The sequence below is a fragment of the Lathamus discolor genome, chromosome 2, assembly GCF_037157495.1.
Source record: "Lathamus discolor isolate bLatDis1 chromosome 2, bLatDis1.hap1, whole genome shotgun sequence".
Lineage (NCBI taxonomy): Eukaryota > Metazoa > Chordata > Aves > Psittaciformes > Psittacidae > Lathamus > Lathamus discolor.
In genome coordinates, this window is record NC_088885.1 from 139,418,338 (window position 1) to 139,439,407 (window position 21,070).

General features: G+C 37.4%; 1 protein-coding gene across 10 annotated transcripts in view; it reads right to left on the reverse strand.

Moving 5' to 3' along the window:
* Positions 1–4,920: 4,920 nt before the first annotated feature.
* Positions 4,921–21,070, reverse strand: part of UBR5 (ubiquitin protein ligase E3 component n-recognin 5) — an 85,769-nt gene continuing 69,619 nt past the window's right edge. For 9 of the 10 annotated variants that reach the window (XM_065668723.1, XM_065668724.1, XM_065668722.1 and 6 more), the window contains 20 exons: positions 19,966–20,177; positions 19,379–19,609; positions 17,450–17,523; positions 16,724–16,896; positions 16,511–16,624; positions 15,756–15,976; positions 15,019–15,139; positions 14,833–14,931; positions 14,339–14,582; positions 13,665–13,776; positions 12,991–13,135; positions 12,575–12,705; positions 12,285–12,345; positions 11,861–12,036; positions 11,376–11,460; positions 9,864–10,019; positions 9,380–9,493; positions 7,866–8,010; positions 7,190–7,275; positions 4,921–6,112 (listed from right to left, as the gene is read on the reverse strand). In XM_065668723.1, the coding sequence (XP_065524795.1) occupies positions 5,900–6,112; positions 7,190–7,275; positions 7,866–8,010; positions 9,380–9,493; positions 9,864–10,019; positions 11,376–11,460; positions 11,861–12,036; positions 12,285–12,345; positions 12,575–12,705; positions 12,991–13,135; positions 13,665–13,776; positions 14,339–14,582; positions 14,833–14,931; positions 15,019–15,139; positions 15,756–15,976; positions 16,511–16,624; positions 16,724–16,896; positions 17,450–17,523; positions 19,379–19,609; positions 19,966–20,177 (2,913 nt within the window). In that variant the 3' untranslated portion in view covers positions 4,921–5,899. The remainder of the gene's footprint in view (positions 6,113–7,189; positions 7,276–7,865; positions 8,011–9,379; positions 9,494–9,863; positions 10,020–11,375; positions 11,461–11,860; positions 12,037–12,284; positions 12,346–12,574; positions 12,706–12,990; positions 13,136–13,664; positions 13,777–14,338; positions 14,583–14,832; positions 14,932–15,018; positions 15,140–15,755; positions 15,977–16,510; positions 16,625–16,723; positions 16,897–17,449; positions 17,524–19,378; positions 19,610–19,965; positions 20,178–21,070) is intronic. The other variant, XM_065668725.1, reaches the window with a different exon arrangement.

Below are 21,070 nucleotides of genomic sequence, written 5' to 3' on the forward strand. Positions count from 1 at the left end.
CTGATGGCGTATGAGGGAGATGTGAGTTTCTGGGCAAAAAACACTAAGCAGCAAAACTCAGGCATGCTAATCCTGTCAAATAACACTGACCTGCCTATCAGTTGTCTTAGCCCCCTAACCTGATTATCCTGGCTGCTCTTGCACAACTCCCCAAACAAGGGATTGTCCTGCTGAGTATTTGACAAGGTTTAAGAACTATCACAAATAAGTATCTTTAGCAATAGAAAGGAGTTCTAGTATTTGGGGATGACTCCTTAAAGTCACACCTGCCCTCTAAGAGATGCACAGCAAGCAGCTATTTACATAATGCCTAGATTAATATACAAAGGAAAAGTACTGCAAAGGAAGTATACCACAAGGATTAACAAAACAGCAGTTGGCTGCTCTTGCACCTCCACAGAAATCCACCAACTGGTTAGCTTTGTTTACACTAATTAGTTACAACATGTACATGACACTGAAATATGGAAAAGCACATGTGGAACTGTGAAACAGTTTACAAGCAGAATAATCATACACATCAAATACAGCATTATGCATGATTTCACATGATGTCAGGTTACTCAGATCTACCTACGATGTTGTATTCAGAAGCTCTCCAGCAGGAGGTAGAAGCTGTATTCGTTCCTTAGCTCCTAACTGCCCAATGGTGCAGCACAGAACTACAGAATACCAGGTTGGGAAGGACTTCAGGAATCATCTGGTCCAACCTTTCTAGGCAAGCCTGACCTAGGCTAGATGACCCAGCTCCCTGTCCTGGTCTACCAGCCTCTTCCTGCACTCGCTCACAACAAACATGGGTGCTAGGAGCTGTGTTTCTGCATGGGGAGGGACTCTGATGTGCAGGATCACATCCACTGTCATGTCCTGAGGCAGCACACTGCCAGAACGGGCGTTCCTGCAGGGTGGCCTGTGGCTTCACAACAGCTCTCGCTCTGCTAGCTGCAATTAATGGAGGTGCAGCAGCAGCACACACCTTTAGTGCACCTCTGGACAGACCCAGAGCTCATGGGACTACAGCAGAGCTTTGCATTCCTAAAACTTGCTCTGTCCAACAGAGTAATTATGATCCACTAAAACCAAAACACCACAACTGCATTTAGCAGTCCTGAAAATAATAAAAACAATTAAAAAAAATGTAGTCTGTATCAGCAACGTATTCTTTCACAGCAAGGCAAAGTCAGTTACTGATACAGAGTATGTCCCAAAATTTTATGTTCTAAAGCATCCAAAACACAGTCATCACAGCTTAAACTATAATTGCTCTTCCCTCCCCTTCCCCCAAAAGATACTATTTTAGGAGTGTTTAGATGCCTTTTAAAAATGCTTTATAAATATCATTTTCTATATGAATGCCATTTCAGGTAAATTGAAGAATTTTCATATATAAATTAAAGCGAAATTCACTTAAAACTGTTTTCTTTGGAGAGTCCTCGCAAAGAAAACTAACTACAGGCTGTGGCAGCAACCTATTTTCCAATAGGCTCACATGATTACAGTACTCAAACACACACATTTGTGTTAGCTGCCATTGTCACTGGACAAGGGATATCAAAATGTTTTACCACAGGAGCAACTGTTTCTTGCTATACTAAATGGTATATTACTATAATAGTAACTTGTGATACTTAACAACAAAAAATACCTGTATATTAAGAACGCCATTGATAAATGGGAGCAAAAGAAGTCCTACAGGCTTGTGTTTCAAGCAAGATATAAAGTTATCCTCTTAAAGACAACTCCACAGAAAATCCTTAACAGGTATATGAAAAATTAAAAACTCTCCATGCTGTTCAATTCAGCAAATCTGTTCAATCATAAGCTACTCAAAGAGTTCCAAATAAAAACCATGAAAGGAGTTTCCAACTAGGAAAGGACCCATCGGTGCTCCTGGTGATGCTAGAAGTCCTGCTGGGCAATGAGTACATGGAGGCCAGCTTCCAGTTGTGATGCCTGTTCTATGTCCTCCCCATACAGACCATGTGGGAACTTCCAGCACTGTGAGTTCAAGAGTCTCTGGAGCTTTTGCTAGACCCGTTCACCTACACACTTCAATCTGTGTGTGGACATTCAGACCTCTGGATAAGCAAATGCCACACACACTCAGATCCAGTTAATCCAGGCTTGCATAATTTTCTGTTCTGTTTTGGCAGACCTGTTATTAAAAAGGCAATATGAAGAGTTCAGATCAAATGACACAAAGCTTGAAAAGAAAAAGGGAATAAAAGCTACTAAGATAGACAGCCGTAGTTTGCCCTAGAGAGAGGAAGCCAGAGAAAAGCAAGTGTCACTGAAGCAAAAATTACAGACACAGGAAAAGCTCAAAACGGCATTTACAGAGTCACACACAAGACAAGATCCACAGATTATAAGGACACTATAAAAGGGAGTTAAAGGAGAACAGCAGCAAGCTTCCTCTGAGGAGGTTGCAACTAACCCACTGCACACTCTCTCATGCGGTGTTAAGCATGACTAAGAGGTGTGCTGAATTAGGGCGCCCTGGGAGAAGCAGGACTGTAGGGGAGGTGGGTGCTGGGGACTGGGCACATTTTAGGCCTGCACTCCAGCTGCCCAGGGAAGGCTCACTCCCTGCCCTCTGTGCACTTCTCCTTGGGTGTATATGTGGAAGAAGTAAACTTCCGAAAAACAGCAGCTCTGTATACAATTGTGCAAGTTATACAAAGATAGTTTAAGAGATTAGGAAAATTTCCCTTCCTCTGGCTCCCTGAACAACTGCGGCTGCACAAGAAGCGTATTGCTTTCGATTCACAGACTTGCCACTTTACAGCTTTTTCACTGCATGTTACCTAATGACCAGATGACTAACTTGCAGGAAAGAAAACTTACTCCCAGACCAAACAGATGGGAAAGGCCACTTGATGGCAAGTCCATCCAGTTTTTCACTGCTGGAAAACTAACAAAGCTGGAACAAGCAAATTTGTTTCTGCATTGGATATAGTCAGCTGAGAACAGAAACCAACAAGAATTAGCCCTGGTAGTTAGCACTAAGGTGTCAGCTCTCCCTAGTTCAGAATAGAAACTAGTCTAGTAGTTGGTGATAATGTTTTATTAGGAGCTACCTTTATCTCCTTTTTCATCAGTTATGAACAGCTACAGATTTAGGACTATTGAAAATGTAAACATTACAGGATTTTCTTTTAACTAGTTTCTCTGCATCTTAGAAGTGAACTAACAGAAGGGCTTAAGCCAAAGGGAGATGAGGTGTATGATTTTAATAAACATTTTTCTTATTAAAATCTTGATATAGTTTAAATATACCATACAGAGGAAAAAAGCTATTTATAAAGCTACATACACATTTCAAGTCAATGATGACAGCATAAATCATTCTAGAGTCCCTCTTCACTTATCAGAATGCCTTGTGTGTGTATATATGGAGAGCTACTGAGTTATCTGTATAATTTCTGTCTAGCTATACATTACAGGACTTAAAAAAATGTTTAAGCTATATACAAATATATATACATATAACATATATTTATATGTTATACATACACATACACTTATATACATATACACACAATACATATATATATACACGCATAGTACTTTACATTTATATATGGCCTTTCATTCAAGGGCCTTGGATACTTTTTAATACATCAAGTCTCACAAAGCTTTGTGAGGGAGGGAGCTTTATTTTACAGACTGTAGATTTGATGCCTATTCTAAACAGTTTGTCTTGTTGCCTTCTACTTACTTTACACATTTCAGTTAGAGGCATTTTTGGTAATGGAAATAATGACACCGGTTAGAAATCCAGGCATATGTTGCTTCGTACCCTTGTAACTATCCTCCTTAGTATATGAGAACAGCCACACCAGCATAAATTTTCTCTATACTAATACAACTACAGCTAAACTTGTGTAGCTGTACTGCTTTTCATTTTTAATTGATATTAGCACAGTAAAATCTGATACAGTTTTGAACTTAAGATACACTGGAGGTCACAACAGGAAATCCCGACTAGACTCCAATCCTCAAACACTGAAACTACCCTTTTCTAAGATAATTAAGAGGTATTAGTACATGCAGAAATAATTCTACATTTGTTTCCTCAGTTATCTGCAGCTTAACTACACAAGTCTGAATCACTCAGCCTTATTTAGAAAACAGGACTTTCAACATCAATTTGGCAACTGGTGATCAGAATTTCTGATGTCAGCTGTCCTCCAGACCTCTAGCAACTAAATAAATGATGAAAACAGAGGCTTTTTTAAAATCACAGCTGCAGGTAACTTCTGGTCATCCTCAACTAGCTGACAGAAAGGAAAACCCAGTGGAGCTCTGGCAAAGGTGAATTCCACTTGGGTTTTAACAGAACGATAATTTATCTCTCCCCAACAAAAGGAAGAAAAATCGCAAACATGGACTCATGGTGTTGGAGAAGCAAGAAAGAGGGAGAACATCACCACCACAAAGCTCTTAACCTTCAGTACTTCAGCCTGCTAAGCTTTCAGATACTTGTTTTGACACAGAAAAAGTAGCTCCTTCCTTTATTAATCACTTCCTAACTCTCAAAAATCTCTCAAGCATTAGGGAAAACAAGTCCTAGGTTATGGTCAAAGACTGCCCTCCCCAAAAGCAACCAACCACTTCAAAAGTGAACATACAGCAGAACCCACTACAACGCACTTTGGGAATTTTATTCTAACCTAATTACCTTGAGAGTTTTCAGAACAAGCCACTTTCCCTTCAAACCAATTCTGTGAAAAGAAGGGGTTGCCTGGCCCGTTTCATTCAGGATTCTCTGCTAACTGTAAAATGTGGGCTGAGTATCTTCTGCAGGTCAATTTTTCAGTTACAAAATCCAGATTTTTAATGAACAACTATGTTTAGTGTATGCAGTTAGCTAAAGTATAAATGGCTAAATAAATAAAAACTATTGTTTCTTCAATATGACTTGGTATTTTGTCTGTAATTTCTTTATTAAAAAACTGTAACAAGATACTTAAAAAAAGGCTAGATACAAAAGAAGTTAAGCTGCTCACGAACATTAAAGTTTTCCAAAATGTATCTTCAATAATCATGATCTTATAAACATTTTACAGTTACCAGAAAGTGCCCAGGCTGAGTTTACATAGTTAAGATAACGTAGTACAAGTGTCAGGTTAGAACTGGTAGTGGAACAATCTCCTGACTGTCTGTTCACTGAAACAGGGATACAAAAATGTTGATTGTGAACTATGAAATACTGTGCATTGGCCTCATCATATGTACAGGAAAAAAAAACCCAAACCAAAACAAAAGCCACTAAGGTTACAGATTACATGCAAAATATTAGTGATGGTATCTGATGTGCCAGAGTTCAATGCAATCAGAACAAAAATTGCGATGAAAGTGGTTTCATAAGTGAACGATCCCAACTCCGGGATCTGAGCTGTCAGGAACTTTTTACAAGTTCAATATACATGATACACAACTGCAGCCAACCACAAATTAAACACCATTTAAAAATAAAAAAAGTTAAAATAAAACACAGAACATACTTAATTTTTTATTTCGAAATTCCCTACTCCCTCTATACAAGAACCTTTGCTGAAACACTTTCCACAAAGGCAGCAGTGAATTTTCAGAACATTTTACATATTTTCCCTCAGCAAAAAGATAAATCACAGTGTAAATTATATTGTTCTGCTGTCATCTTTGGCTGGGGTTAGGCAAAGGAGTTACTGACTAGCAAACTGCTGCAATCAGATCTTGCCAGTGCTCCTTAGGCCTTCATGTTACAAATTTAGTACAGGAATGTTTGCATTTAAATCTTTAAAGTACCACCAGGGGTATGACAGCATTAACTTTCATAAACTTTTATAGACAAATGGAAAAATCTACAAAACTTAGCTAGTAATATTACACAGCAATACACACTTTTTATACTCTACACAAAACCAAAATTCTTGGTCTTAATGGCGAGTAACAATTTCTGTTTCAAAATCTGCTTAGAGGAATAGAGTGGGACATAAAGGCGAGAAATGCAAGTGTTTGCTGTAGGAAGATGTTGGTCATCTGGAGGTCTTATTGTAATTGATGGCATAGGCTGGAATCCCTCCTCGCTGGCAGGCAATGATGGACTTGAGGTCCAAAAGTAAACCTGAAAAAAGAAGACAGCATTTAAAATGTTGCTGCACACGGCTAAAATTTGTATTGCCTGTATGTTGTGTAAGGATAGGTTAAAGAACTGCACAGTCACAGCAAGTTTGATCATACTATGTTCAATATTCCAGCTAACTCAATGGTCATGCTACATGGTTTTGTAGTGGCTTCCTTCACTTCCTTCCTTTGACTGCTCATTTTATGTTTTTCTGTTAAAACTGATAAAAGCAGCATTCAAAATGATACTGCATCAACAAATCTTCAGTAAATCACATGCCCCCAGATGGATCTGGGGAGATGGCAACTGCCATCAATACAAAACGCATCAGAAAGATCTCACAAGTTAGTGGCTACAGAATGTAACAGCTGCACAGACAAAAAGGCAGCAACAGAGAATATCTGGTTTATTGTCTGAAGTGTGATATAATGACTTGCAGGGCAGAGTCACTACCAAATTGTAACCACAGATATGCCTTAACAAATGTGTTCTAGATTTTCCACTTTTCAGATTAGTCCTTGTTTCCTTTTAGCAAACTGTAAAGGAAAGAGAGTACCTTAAGTAGTACAAGTTTTTAGGAAGCATACAATGAACACAATTTATAGACAACTTTTACAAAATGAACCCTGCTGAACAGCATCTTGTTCTTTCATGCTTTTCATCAGCTATTCATAAAGGGCTCTGAGAGAGTGCCATTACTGACATCTTTAAGCGAGGACACAGCTATTGCCTTTGGGATACACAGATTATCCAGGAGGAGAACTCAACCTCAAGACCCCACTAGCCCACAGCACAGCTGCCAAACCACAGTTACACAGTTTAAGAATGACTGTGCAGAGACTCTGTTTCCATGAGAGACCTGTGAATACGGATAAGGACACACTGCACTTACTTTCAGCTGCAAGGAAGGTCTAGGATTCACATCTGATGTTTCTAGAACTGAGAGTCTAATCAAACCCTACTACGCTGCTTTGCTACCTTAACTTTTCACATACAGGTAGACACAGTTAAAAACAGTAATGATGCCAAAGTTATTCCAGTTCCTCTGTACATTTCCCCTGGGAACAGACAACTTACAAGATCTTGTCTTTCTGTCATACTCATCTTCTCAACTATGGACCAAAACCAACGCTTGAATTGCAAAAGCTTCTCAGCATTTTCTCCTGTATGAAATAAAAAAAGATATATAATTCAGCTGGTGCACTGGACAGTAAATATTAAGAAATCTGTTTTACCTGTACTGCAAGTTGGATCTCACCTACAGTCTCATTCATAAAATCCTGATATTGGAGACACTAGTAACTTCAAAACTAATACACATACTTCTGAATGTAAAAGCTAACTCTGAAATACCTCAATATAACCCTCACCCCTCCCTCCCAAAAAGCCTAACAACAGCTAAATATAGTTTAAAAATTATGCAAGAAGTATCAGACTGTATCCATCACATTTATAGTTCTGAAGTTAGCTCAGAACTTTCAGAAGGAAAGACAGGCTACCAATAATACAATCCTTTTATTTAAGACCTAGTGACAGGAAAGCTGGGAAAGCTTCTCCCCACACCCCTGTTGAAGGTAAACATTTTCAAAGGTATGTAAAAACCAATAATAACTGTATTAGGACTTTCAGTGACTTCTTAAGTGATGTCAAATTTGAAGAGGTAGTTTAACGCTGGTAACTTTACTCCACGCAGAACAGACAGTGTTAAGTTATCCCTGCAACTGAGTTTCTGAATGAGGAAGTTCTTTCATACCTGACTCATCATTGAAAGAGGTAAAGCTGATTAGCATTTGCACATTTACTTCACCACAGCCATTTACTAAAAGTCTGAAATCTTCTGCTGTCAAATCTTCTAATGAATTCTTTGGAAGTACATCCAGGAGACCCTTCCTCATTGCCTTAAGTAAAAAACCACAAGGTTCACATTACAGTCATGATCATTTTCAGACTGACTATAAATGCATTACCAAAACATTCCATGTGAAATCCCCCATTATCTCAGAATTCCTTATTCTTAGTCTCCTAGCTGTTCTTTTCTTTCAAACCTTTGCCATCTGAGATTCAAATATTCTGAAACAAAGAACTGCACCAATCTGTGAAACCCTACACCTACTGTTGCAAAGAAAGCAGTAATGATTTGAACTAGTATTTTGACCAGGAGCAGAAGCAAATACACTCTCTAATGCTAAAAAGTTCAGGTATTTTGCTGAGCTACAATGAATCTACTGAGCATTACAAAAAACATCCTGCATGTTACTTTTTCTTTGCTTCCACAGATCCTCACATGCCAACTCTGCTTTTAAAATGTTATACATACATATATATGAATAAAATCCTGAAAAGATTAGAAATTTCATTTTCAAAATGAAAGTATGAATAAATTTGTCTTAGGAAATTCCCAAGTGAATACAAACATTATGGCTTTCAACTCTTAAAATAAACAAGAGTCAAATTATTAATACAGCCACGCATTGAGATCAAGTAGCCTATTTCCAGCAACATGTTCTTTCTGTGAGAACTGTGGAGCTGACCTTCACAGAGGTAATCAAGCAGTCTGCTAGCCTATCTCAGAAGTATAGCAGGAAACCACCGTCAGCAGAAATTACTAAGATTAGAGGTAGTATCATATGACAGACAGTAAGTAGTTCTCAGTACTGGACCTTCATTAACTGGTAACAAAAATATACAATTCCATAACTTTTATTTAAAAAGTTCTTCCTTCAAAATCCAAATTATTTTTAATTCAGTTTTATAGCCAATTGCTAGGGCTCTTGCCAGGGTAGTAAAATAAAAGCAAAGCTGTATGGTTTGTAACTGATTTTTCCTTTTCAAACAAGGACACAAGTCACAAGTTCAAGGTGATTTATGTAAGTATTTTGAAATTTCTTTTTAATCTCTGTTTATAAGGCTAAACAAATCAAAGGTGACAGATGATTGTAACAAAGTCACTGCTAAATACAAAGCAAGAATTCCAGGAGAGTATGTGCCATTTGAGCTCAAGAAATGAATATACAAGCTTAGACCAATGAGATCAAGTTTAAAAGAAATTACTTTTCATTCTACAAAAGTATTTGGTCTGCACAGTACTGCACAAACAGCTGTATCATTACAAAACATTAGGACATTAAATATTTTTAACCAAGCTGTCAAGACTTCAAATGAAACCTGAGTAGCAATACTGTTATTAATGATACCAGAATTATCTCACTGAAAACTCACAGATTTTTTTGTTCTTCTGTTCTTAAAAATACTGCACCAAAGACTTACATGTAGAGGTTGTTCTGCTACTACCAACATCCGGTGTTCTGCGTATTTCCGGACATATTCATATACATTCTGAGGAGTGACTGGTATATTTACACCATTGGAAATAAGTTCAACCTATGGCAAAGTAACAAGCCCCATTTAAAAAGAAGAAAAAAAGGAAAAAAGATTATTACAACAGACACAGTATGCTGCACAGTGATTTATTACTTAATATGCCTCTAAAACCAAGCAAAATTTCCTATTACAGGTTAGCTTTAAAGATACCCTAGGACTGACTATGCTATCCAGACTTCATGGTAGGCTCTACAACAGCTTCAAGGAGAAAAGCCACACTTCAGTGTCCAAGAACCACCCTGTATTTGAATCTAGGAATCGTAAAACATTATCTCTCCCATCGGGCAAGTACATGGGTTATGTGAACATTACTGCATGCAGAAGCTGTCCAGTTCTGAAGCTACAGAGATACAGGCTTTTCTGTGCTTACCTGCCCTCCACCCTCCTCCTTACACAGGTCTATTGCAAAGGCTAAGTCCATTGCTGCAAACACTGCATCAGCATCTGTACTCTGGGAAGCGAGGATAAGTTGCCGAAGGCTTTCATACATAACCGGATCAAAAAAAGCAAAGTCATGCCAGTTCACCTATAAAAAAAAAGTAGATGCTTAAAAGTAGTATTTGAAGCACTCCTGTTGTTCAAGAATATACTCAAAATTATGTGATCTGTGCCTAATCTATGCACTGGCATAAACCACTGCATCACCCATGTAAAAAGCATACAAATGCTTGGAAATGAAGGCAGTCAAACTGATATATTCGGCCATCTCTGAAGGTACACTGGAATACTCAACTGAGGTGCATTACCAGAACGTAAAGACAGACCTCTAAAGCCTTTCCTGCCATTAAAGGCATAGAGGTTATAAAGAAAATTTATAGCGTTTTTTTTAAACAAATTCTTCTACATATTAACTAAATAACAGAGATATGATGGATGGAGGCTGACTGAAATTGTAAACAATTTGCATCGCTGCTCCAAAATGCTGAAAGCTCCCCTCCACTTAAAACACATACATACTGCTGATACATAGACACATTTAAGCAACCCATGGCCCAACTGCATACCACAGTTTCCAACAATTAAAATACCAATGTCTAACTCTTGCTGGTTTATGTAATTCCTTGCTTCTTTGTTCTTTATCAGCCTGGAGAGAAGTCATCTACAAACTAAATTAAACCTAAAATACTCTTTAATGTATCTGACATTTAAATGAAAGGAATACAAATTGAAGAAAAAGCTGAAGAAAATAATTAGAAGGGAATACTTCTTGGAAGATATCAGGGGATACTTGGAGGCATACCATTAACCCTTTTTCATCAAAGATTGTATGTATCTTGGATAACTGATTATGTGATCAACAGTTTTTAAAGACAAAACAGCAGTAACAAACCTTGGTTTAAGTTTGCTGCATCGCACAGAACTCACAATGCTACCGACTAATGCATGAAAAGTGCAATATACAGTAAGGGGTTTCTGAGGTGGGGAAGCATTTTTGCTGAAAGTTTAGGTAATTATTCTCTGAATTAAGTTATACCTACACCTGAGACAAAATTACAATTAAATTCAAGGAGTTCTCTCCAATACTGAGGAAAACATTTTTTAGAAAGCTGACATGCTGTTGCCTAGTACTGTTGAACACTACGTCTTCAAGTCTTCAGTCTCAGGCAGAGAAAAAGAGGAGAAAGTAAGCTGTTTCTGAAGACAGTAAAGGGCTAACCCACTATCAATTATTCCATCTTAGTCAAATACCTGACTCCTGGTACACACACTCAGTTCAAACTCTAGGAAATTATAAAACTAATATTCCTCAAATTAAATTTAAAGGCAGCCTTACAGTTCCAGTATCAACTCTGCTACTCAATGTGTGCACGAAAGAAAAAACCAGGTTTTCAAGACGAAGTTTCATTAATTGAAGAAAATTAACATTTCTGTGTCAATTTACCTTTCTGCCGAGAAGAACTTTGATTACGTGTCTATTTAACGTGATGGGACATAGTTCATTCTGCAACAAGCACAATCCTAGGATTCTGAAAACAAGCATATGAGTTGATTCAGCACAAAAGAAATTACACTGGAGATCATTCAGCAAACTCACATTAGGAAAGTCGAAATATTCTAAGACTCAATCTGCAGGTGGCTTTCCAGCCCTGTCTATCCCCAAAAGAAAATCATAGACATATATGATTTCAACAAAGCATTTCCTGCAATATAAAACTTCCACATTGTTAAAAAAAGATAAAAATAACAGGAAAAGAAACTTCACATTGTTTTCACACAGTGCAAATTCCCCACTGTTTAGCTCCAAGTGAGAAATACAAAGCATAAAAGTAATATAAATTTTGCAGCTAGGATCATTGGTACTCTCCCTGGTATTTTGTATATTCATCTTTTACATGTTTCAGACTACACTAGTTAATAGTAGCATACCTGCCAATGTTTCTGAAACAATTCAGCCTTGCTTCTGTGTTTTTACCAGGTCTTGGTGTATAAAAACCTCGTTTTCCAGGTTGGTAGAAAAGTGGTGCATTGTCATCCCCATCATCTGTATCATCTAATTCCATATCTACAACACTGCGGCTGGAACCATGTCGCTTTCTATTTTCCTGTTTTGAAAGTCAGAATAGCAATGAACATACTTAATTCTAGTTACTGACACACATCAAGAAGTTATTTGCTACTACACCCAAAGGTTCAAGTTCCGCTGCTTAAGAATTTCCATTATATTTCCTAATGGTAACATTTTATACTTCTTGTCTTGCATGCTAAAGGAGAGCTACAGTTGCTCAAGTTTTTCAAATAAAACTTACTTAATATCCAGTTGTATCAGTTAATTTGTGCAACAATTCATTACCTGCACTTTATCTGAAGAGTCTAGCAATCCAAGATCCAATATACTGTCAGCACCATTCTCCCTTGACAAGGGAAAAAAAGATAAAGGCAGATTTAATTTCATAGTAAGGTACTGGGATATTCTGAAATGAGACAGATTATATTAAACCAAAGTCAACAAGTTTTTCATCCAAAGAAAAATACATACAACAAAGCAAGGAATAAGTTGTGTGTATCAGAGTTAGCTGTAGCACAAAGTGCTTTGGTCACAAAATCAGTTCTCATTTCTTACCTAAATCCTTGATACTTTACCTGCCATGTGCAATAATGAGTTCCATTGCTTCATCAACTCTTGCTCTAAGTGAATCTTCACTAGCTAGTAACAGAAGCAGCTGAGCAGGGGACAGTTCCAGCAACATTCCTGTGATTTTACTTGCAAATGCCTGGGGATAAGGAATTATATGACTTGCTATTCTCCTCCAGTTCTCTCATTTTCAAATATGGTTTTATGAAAGTTTTAGTATTTTTAATATAGAATTCATTGCAAGACACTTCCTAAGCTAAATGATATATTACAGAAACAAAATCTTAAGAAAATGCCAAATAATATAGGAACAGTCCTACTTGTTCTAATAATTTATGTTAAACAATAATGGACAAGAAAATTTATTTTTTATTTAAAAAGGACAAGAACAACATATCAAGTATATGAAATTGGTAAGGCTTACTGGTTGCATTGCTTGCACTCGAGGGTAGAGCCTTTCTCCAAGGGCTTGTCTGTGTGCTGGAAGAGGGTCAGGGTCATCGCTAGGATTTCCCTCTGATGCCGGTCTAAAAGGCCGTGTGTCAATGGAGAGTTGTCTTCTAAAGTCCCTTAAGAAAATTGGAGCACTCTGTACTCATTTCAGAAGAAATACACAAAAATCTAGAACAGTATCATTTGCACACAGATGCAAAAAAGCATTAGCTTTTATGCTGGAATAGTAGTGTTGCTCATAGCTGCTTGGAGAGAATGATACAGAAGCAGATAAATGAACCAGAGACTTTTAGTCCTACTAGTATTCTGGATACAGCAGTCAGACAAGCCAGCAATGGAAATGTTGTTTGTGAACCACCTCACGGTTTTATTCTAGTAGACAATTTTTTATTATTGTTTTAGCAGGACAGATGGATGGCAAATAGCTGAGACATAATCTATCAATGCTAAAGTAAGCATAATTATTTTTTAAAGAATTGAAGTATATATTGAATTTAAAAAAAATTACCCTGAAAATTGCTCCTGAAAGTAAAGAAAGCCAGACACCTTTAATTTGAGGAAGTAAAGGTATCTTTCCTGAACATAACCAAGGCAATACTTCTGTTTGACAAAGTATCTCCAACAAATTGAAAATATATCACTTACCTATCCCTATCTCTCCGAGAACCAGCTCGTAAGCCACTACTTCTCCGCATTTCTCTCTCTCGCTCCCTTTCCCGATCTCTCTCTCCCCTATTTCGCAATCTCTGCATCAGACCTGAAGGGGAAAAAGCCTCATAAACATCTTTGTATTTCTTTCTCCTACTTAAGTTTCAGCGTAAAGAGGACACAGCTTCAGAAGACAGCTTGAAAGATGTAAATGACAAAGAACCACTTCACTTAAAAGTAGTGACTGGGGTTCAGTCAAACTTAAGAAAGGAACCTGAAGTGTTTGTACCAACTTACAAATGCTGAAGTACTTCAAGAGTTATATATACTTTCAAAAACATTACAATGTATTCATGACAAGCCAGACGGAGCAGTTATATTAAAATGTTCAAGCTCCTACTAGCTAAAATCTTGACAATTATTACCTACTGGAGAGAAAGATGCTCAAAAGAATTGAAAGCATGTAAAGCAGACTCTTGTTTCTAGAAAAACAAGAGCTTCCTAGAAGCAGAAAGAATGCCATTTCCTTGCCCCAGAGAAGTAACATGCACAATTTTCACAGTTCCTGTGCTAACAAAGCTCTGAGACAATGCCAAGTACTTCAGTGTAAAAAAACAAATCCAAGGCTTTTACGAATGCTATCTGTAGATTAACTGCTATGCATCACTTACTTGTATGGGTACCTTTGTTGGCATTCTGAATGCAATCTAGATTTGGCAGTTTCTCGTTTGACAGAAAAGCTTGTGCAATAGCAGTATAAAAGCTTCGTGCTACACCGCTGCCTTCTCCAGGCTCATCCTTAAAAGTAACTTTTACTCTGTGTACAGCCATCGGAGTAGTAGCACACCTGCGACCAAAATGATTGTTGAGCTGCCTCATGGTCTGCTGAATTAGAAGATCTCTGTCTCGATCAACCTAAATAAAAACACAAAAAAGTTTTAGCTTCACAAGAAGTTTCTGGACACTTCTGCATAGACTGAGAAAACACCAATTAGACTGTGAAAAAAAACTACAAAGTGCAACACAGCTCACAAAGTAAAGTTTAAGACACCTGCTTGCAGACTCTGAAATACAATTTCTCCTAGCAAGTTATATTATCAAGTTACCCTATGTGCAATAATTCAATTAACGAAAACAATTCAGAAGATAAACTAACATTTTTTACCTCCAACGTTAAATCCCTGGATTGCTGGTTTCTAAGCTTTTCCATCTCTCTGCGGAACTTTGATTCTTTTACTTCAAAGCCACCTAATTCAGTCAGGATCTTAAAAAACAAAAAACCAAAATCAGAATGAGGGAGATGCACGACTTAATTTTAAGAGGAACTGCCCTTACACTCGAAAATACATACCGATCCAGGCTCTGCTCCAACATCTTCCATGAATACTCTACCAAACAGCTCTAAGGAAAGGCGCCAACGTCCCAGCAACATGTCATGAGATATAACCATGCCCATGAAGCTACACTGTGGCCTGACAGAAGGCAGGAAAAACAGCAGAGAAGCAAAATCAGCTTAAATTTCAGACACAGTTTGTGTACTTCGGCTTTTTCTCACCCTCTGCCTTCAAATAAGCTCTTTATTTCTGATAAACACCACCACGGTACAGTAAGTTTGTGGACAAAAGCATACGAAATGGTTTAGTTTCGGCTGAAACACACATCTTCCTTCCAAAGAGAAATTACTCTCAAAGCACGTAACTTTACTGCTCCATGGAATTTACTGTTATTGGTCCCCCTTCAATCAAAACCTCAATATTTTTTTATAAGAGCTGTAATTCAAAGTGCGGGCAGTTCAGCCCCTCACTGGCAGCATCACCCTGCACACATGGCAAGCTGTCAATTCTAGTTTTTAAAATCAGCTACCCAGGGCAGCATAGTAGGTCTGTAGCAGGAAGCCAGGCAGTAAAGGACTTTTACTATAGTTTGCCCAGACCTCCTTGAAGACTGTTTGACTGCTCATTTTAAAACTATTAAACTCCAAATTCAAACTAAAGCTGCCCATTTAAAGTTCAAAAGACTTTTCAGAGTCCCAAATATTCTTTTGTCAGCTCAGTAATATTTCATAGAGTGATTTTTAACTCAAACTACCTGAAAGATGTGAGAGGTGGCCCTTCACTTTCTGTCAATCCTATCTCTGCCAACAAGCTGCTCTTCAGTTGTGCTGCAAGATCATGAGCTGAAGGCCCTGGCTTTGAACTCTCAGATTCTTCTGTAGGCACGTTTTGTTCCTCCCCTTCCTTCTTTTGCCGATTTTGCATGCTCATAACATTTTTTAAGTTGGCTGCGTAAGACATTTTAGTTGGAAGAACCTAAAGAGGAGAAGTAAAATTTAATTGCACTTTCAAAGTAGTCTATAAGCCTTTTTCAGGATACATGTAATTTTTAAGCCTCATAAGCGTGAGCACTGTAATGGACCTGTTAAACACAATAACCTCAATCATTTCAACTACAAACCCACACATTTTCCCCCTTCATGCTTGCCATTTAATGCTCAGTCTGTAGGCAAGTCAGTTTACTGGGATATAGGAATATTAAAGTCTTTTTATCACAAATAATGATATAATTGGCATTTTAAAATTAACTTGGGACCGTACTGCAGCCTTTGAAAATAATGCCTGAAATCTGCTATAAATCAGTAATTATAAAAGTTCCTACATTTACAAAAAAACCCAAACCCATACTTTCAATAAAAGGTCCAAGTTTTCGCATGTACTTTCACACTTACTTAATTTGAAATTATTCTGAAAGCCACTTAAAATTCTCACTGAAAATACTGAAGCGTCTTTTTAAGGAATGAAGGTAGTAGATTCAAATGTTTAAAGTAATAAAACCTTTAAATCTACCTCAAGGCAGTTTCTATCCACTGTGACTTCCATTAAGCACTTCCCGCTGTTGGCAGAAGATGAATACAGACCCTGACTTGGTCGGCCAAACAGATCTTCTTTGCGAGCATTTGGCTGAAAATTAACAGAAGCATTCTGGGTAAATAATATACTTCAGTTAGAAGTGGAAAAACAAACTGCAGTTTTCTTCCAGAACATCATCTCTGATGTCACCTGTAATAGATGAGGCTGGTCTGCCAATGGGATGGCTTCTGCCAGAGGAACCTCAAAAGGATTGGGTGGAATGCAGCCGAGGAACGTCATAGAGTCTGATCGTCTGAAAAACGGATGGTTTTGGCCAGTCTCTGCTGGGAGGGAGTCATCATCTTTGTCGTTGAGTGTAGCACCTAAATATCAGAGAAGATTACAATGCAATTTTCACAGTTATAAAAGCAAAGGATTTAAAATACCAAAATATTACTACGCTTCCCTCTCAGCTACTTGGCTGGAGGAGCTTTAATACTTCTACAGGATGCTTCCACAAATTCCATATTTTTATTAAGATGCAGTTATGACTTTTATTCTTTTTACTGTAACTAATTTTACTGAACACGCACTCCTAATCTATATACACTTGGCACAGAGTACATATTCCACCATTTTCAGCAGCAGTTTCATCACATCAAAAAAATCAGTTTAACTCCAAACCAAATTTTAAATCCTGTCATAGTATAGAGTAAGTAAGAGATGACAAAGAGAAGGGCCAGAAATGAGAACAGGCAATGGCAGAACAAATTTGGCAAGGAATAATGGGAAGAAAACCTTTCAAAAAACCCAACTTTAGTGTAATATACAAGTAGCAAAATTTATTCAAATTCTCAACTAGCTAAAGGGGAAAAAAAAGCTAAGAAAGCATAAGTGGTATTTTTGCATACTACAGAAGTGTATCTGTACACTCACTTTGATTGGTGTCATCATCATTTTCATGTTCTGAATCTTCATTGTCAAGACCCAGTTCCAAAAGTTCCCGAGTTCTTAAAAAAAAGGAAGAAAAAATAGTCAATCCTCATGAAGAAAACATTAGGCAAGACACATCTGTAAGCAATCAGTAACAGCAAGAGTATAGTCTGTAAGTGCACTTGAGAGATATACAAAATAAGAATGAACACACTCTAAAATCAAAGTACTGTAGAGTACTTCTCATTACGTACTCACCTACTTTACTCGCACAGTTACTCTCCTACCCATTTAGCCACCTACCAAGTTCGATCTAAAAAGCTGCAGCTTCAGACAGTGACTGGTATGCTTGTTTTTAAGGACCTTGTCTATATATAAAACCTAGGAACCCTACATTAGTGTAAGAAATATTTAAGTGAATACTAGTCTAAAATTCACTGGTGTAGAATAAATATGCCCAGTCTTACAAAAATGTCACCGATCACACTTCAGAAAGTTAAGCCTGCAAGCTGCGTATTAAAGAAATGGATTTCACTGCATTAAAAAAACAAGGATCAAGAACTTTGACTTGTATTCATTTCTGGCAGTTTGAGCATTATGAAATATGTTCCAAAACTAGATGATGACCAATAAGATCTCATTTCATACAGGCTACTAAAGCGTTATCTAACAGACACAACTGACTGTTTGAATTTGAACCACTCATCTTTAATTGAAAAAGTCTGTGTCTTCATAGCTTTATAAGCATTTTGTGTGAATTTTGCAATTCCCTGATAAACACTTATTTGCCAGATTTCAATATGTGAATTCTGGGGGGACAAGCAGATTCCAGGAGTATGTTATTGCCTGGAAAAGACTTAAAGCCACAGCTCCAACTATTCAAGTCAGCCGGTACAAAATCTCAATCACTTATTGTATTAAATCACCCCTACTTGTAAGGAAACTACTGTTAACATTAACATCCTCTGGTATGCATTCTGAGATCATAATAAGCCTTACATTAGATATAATAATATTATATACAAGCAAAGACATATTGAACATGACACTGGAACTAAAGCAGCAGCCCAATACATATTTAAAGTATCAATACCTCTTATTTTACAGTTACTAAATTTACAGAGAAAAGCAAAACTTATGTTTAACCTGTGATACTGACAATTCAGGCCAGGAAGTGGCGAAGATGTGAGTTTATTTAACTACTGACTATGACTATTCAGGTATGTTACCTCAAAACTTAGTAAGAAATGGGGACAGTGCAGACTACCAACACATAGGTAATTCTATGACCATTAACTGACATTTCAAAATCAAACAACATTTCTAAAAAAAAAAAAAAAAAAAAAAACTAAAATCTTACAATATATTAAAAAAGTAATAAATGCATCTTGTAAAATGCTAGAGTTGAAGTGGCAGGGATTTTGAGTTTTCAACTTAAGGACATTTTCAGCTCTTTGATTTTCCTACCAAGTAAGTCTCAAATATCCAAAACCAAATGGAAAACAGCTAAGCCTATCATACTGAACTTTTTTATTTTCTTCCACATTATTCTTAACATGTTTGACAAAACTCTAAGTAAGTTTGTTATCATGTTAAATGTGAACAGCAGACTGCACTTTTCAGATGAAAAATTGCCCTGAGTACATCTTTTAGAGGAATTGCCATGGAGTTAAAAATCAAATTAAAGTTCCAGCAGTAAGAAATTCTTTAGCAATCAGCGTAAAAAGATTTGAACAGGATACTGCAGCAAGTTTATCAATCAAACATACATTATACACCATCATATATGTATTTTTTATAATACGCATGTATACAGACAGAGATGTAGATGTAAGTATATATTTGAGTTGCTGAGTAACACAAACGACTAAAACAAAAAGGGCATGCACCACTTGTGCAAAAGTGTTTGTTTCTGTGAGTCAGGCTCAGTACCTTTTCCGTTCCAGCTGAGGAGTATCCAATGTTGTCTGTTGATTCATTGCTTTAATCCAGTAAATAAGGGCTTGAAAAACATACGCAACGTGCTTTAGTGAACAGACATCCAGAACAGGAAGAACATCTGAGTGCTCATCATTGTGAGAACGCATCAGAGACAGTGCGTAGTTCAGGAAGTCACCACGTGCTGACATCATTCCCTGACGGGCACTGAGTAAAGTAGCTCGTCTAGTGAAAGAAAAGGATTGAATACAGAGAGATCAGGCACCACAGCAGAATGCAGAATTCACCTATTAGTCTTTATTTCTGAAAGATGGATGTGAAAACTAAAAAACAGAAACCCAGTGTGGTAAGAGTAACAACCATATTCCATGCTTTACTATAAGCAGCTCAGGTGCTGCATATTACAAATAATTAATACTCAAGATGAATGTAGCACATAAAATAAATTAAATAGTATGAACAATATAGGAAGCCAACTTAAAACAATAACTAAACTGTTGCATTACAAAATGTCAGTGAACAAGATTAGATTTGTCTCCAAGACTGCTAATTCATATCACATAATCAAGCTATTTTCATACCTTCTTCCCTCAAGTGTTCTTAAGCTGGCTTCCTCACGGGCTGTCATTCTTTCCCTTCTGGCTGAATTCTGAGAAGCATGGAGAGGATGATTTGGATGCCCAGGATCACCAGCAGATGCTAATGCAGAACCATAACGCAGCTGAGCTTCAGTAGAGTCCATGATACTAACCATCCAATTCCAAGTAGGAATAAGCTTTTCTTCTACGTAATTCTATAGAAAACGAGATGTAATGAGTTTTGCAAACAGAACTAGATGATGAGAATGCAGTCTCAACATAAGCCTCCACCATGGCTTTTACAGTTACACCTGATTCCTTACAAAGAGGCTGTAAAACACAATTCAAGAATGACCAAAGAACAATTTCAGAAAGCTCTGCTGCGACTGCTGATTTACTGTAGTGGTATGCAGCCCTCAATACTTTATTCCCTGGTGTTTGTAAAGCTTTCTCACCACCCCTCTCTCTCTTTCAGACATCTCCTCCTCAACTTATGACCACCAAGCATCTTCCAGGTGTGCACATCTTGGGGATTTTGGTCCAATTCCTGACTTTCTAGTAGCTTTAACAGCCCTCATCCTGCTATGGCATTCACTAGCCAGATCTTTCACCATTCTTCACCCCTCACAACTTACTCAGTGAAGACAACAAAGTTAAAACCTGTACAGAGAACTATGTCTGTGTACAGACCTCTCCTGGTCCAGTCCTTCTTCCCCTGTTCCCAATACAGGGAGAAAAGCAGGCTCCAGAGTCTAACTGCATTGACCTGCTGGATTTTTTTTTTAATCCAACATCAGGGACAGCAAACAGACATTTATCTGGACAAATCTTTTATCTCATTTAATTATTTGGCCCTTACTAACTTTCTTCTTTTATAAACTCAACAGTTCATATTAAAAAGAATAGGGCAAAGGTTTTCAAGTAGAGATCAATATTTTCCAGAACAGTCAATCCTGACTTTATTAACACTCAGATACCAGTCAGACTAAGTTGAGAAAAAAAGAATATATGTATAGGAAATATGAACAATTTAATGGAATTAGTAACTACAGCTACTGCAGCATACACTACCTCTCACATAACAGAGAGGTAGTAATATAGAGGTAAT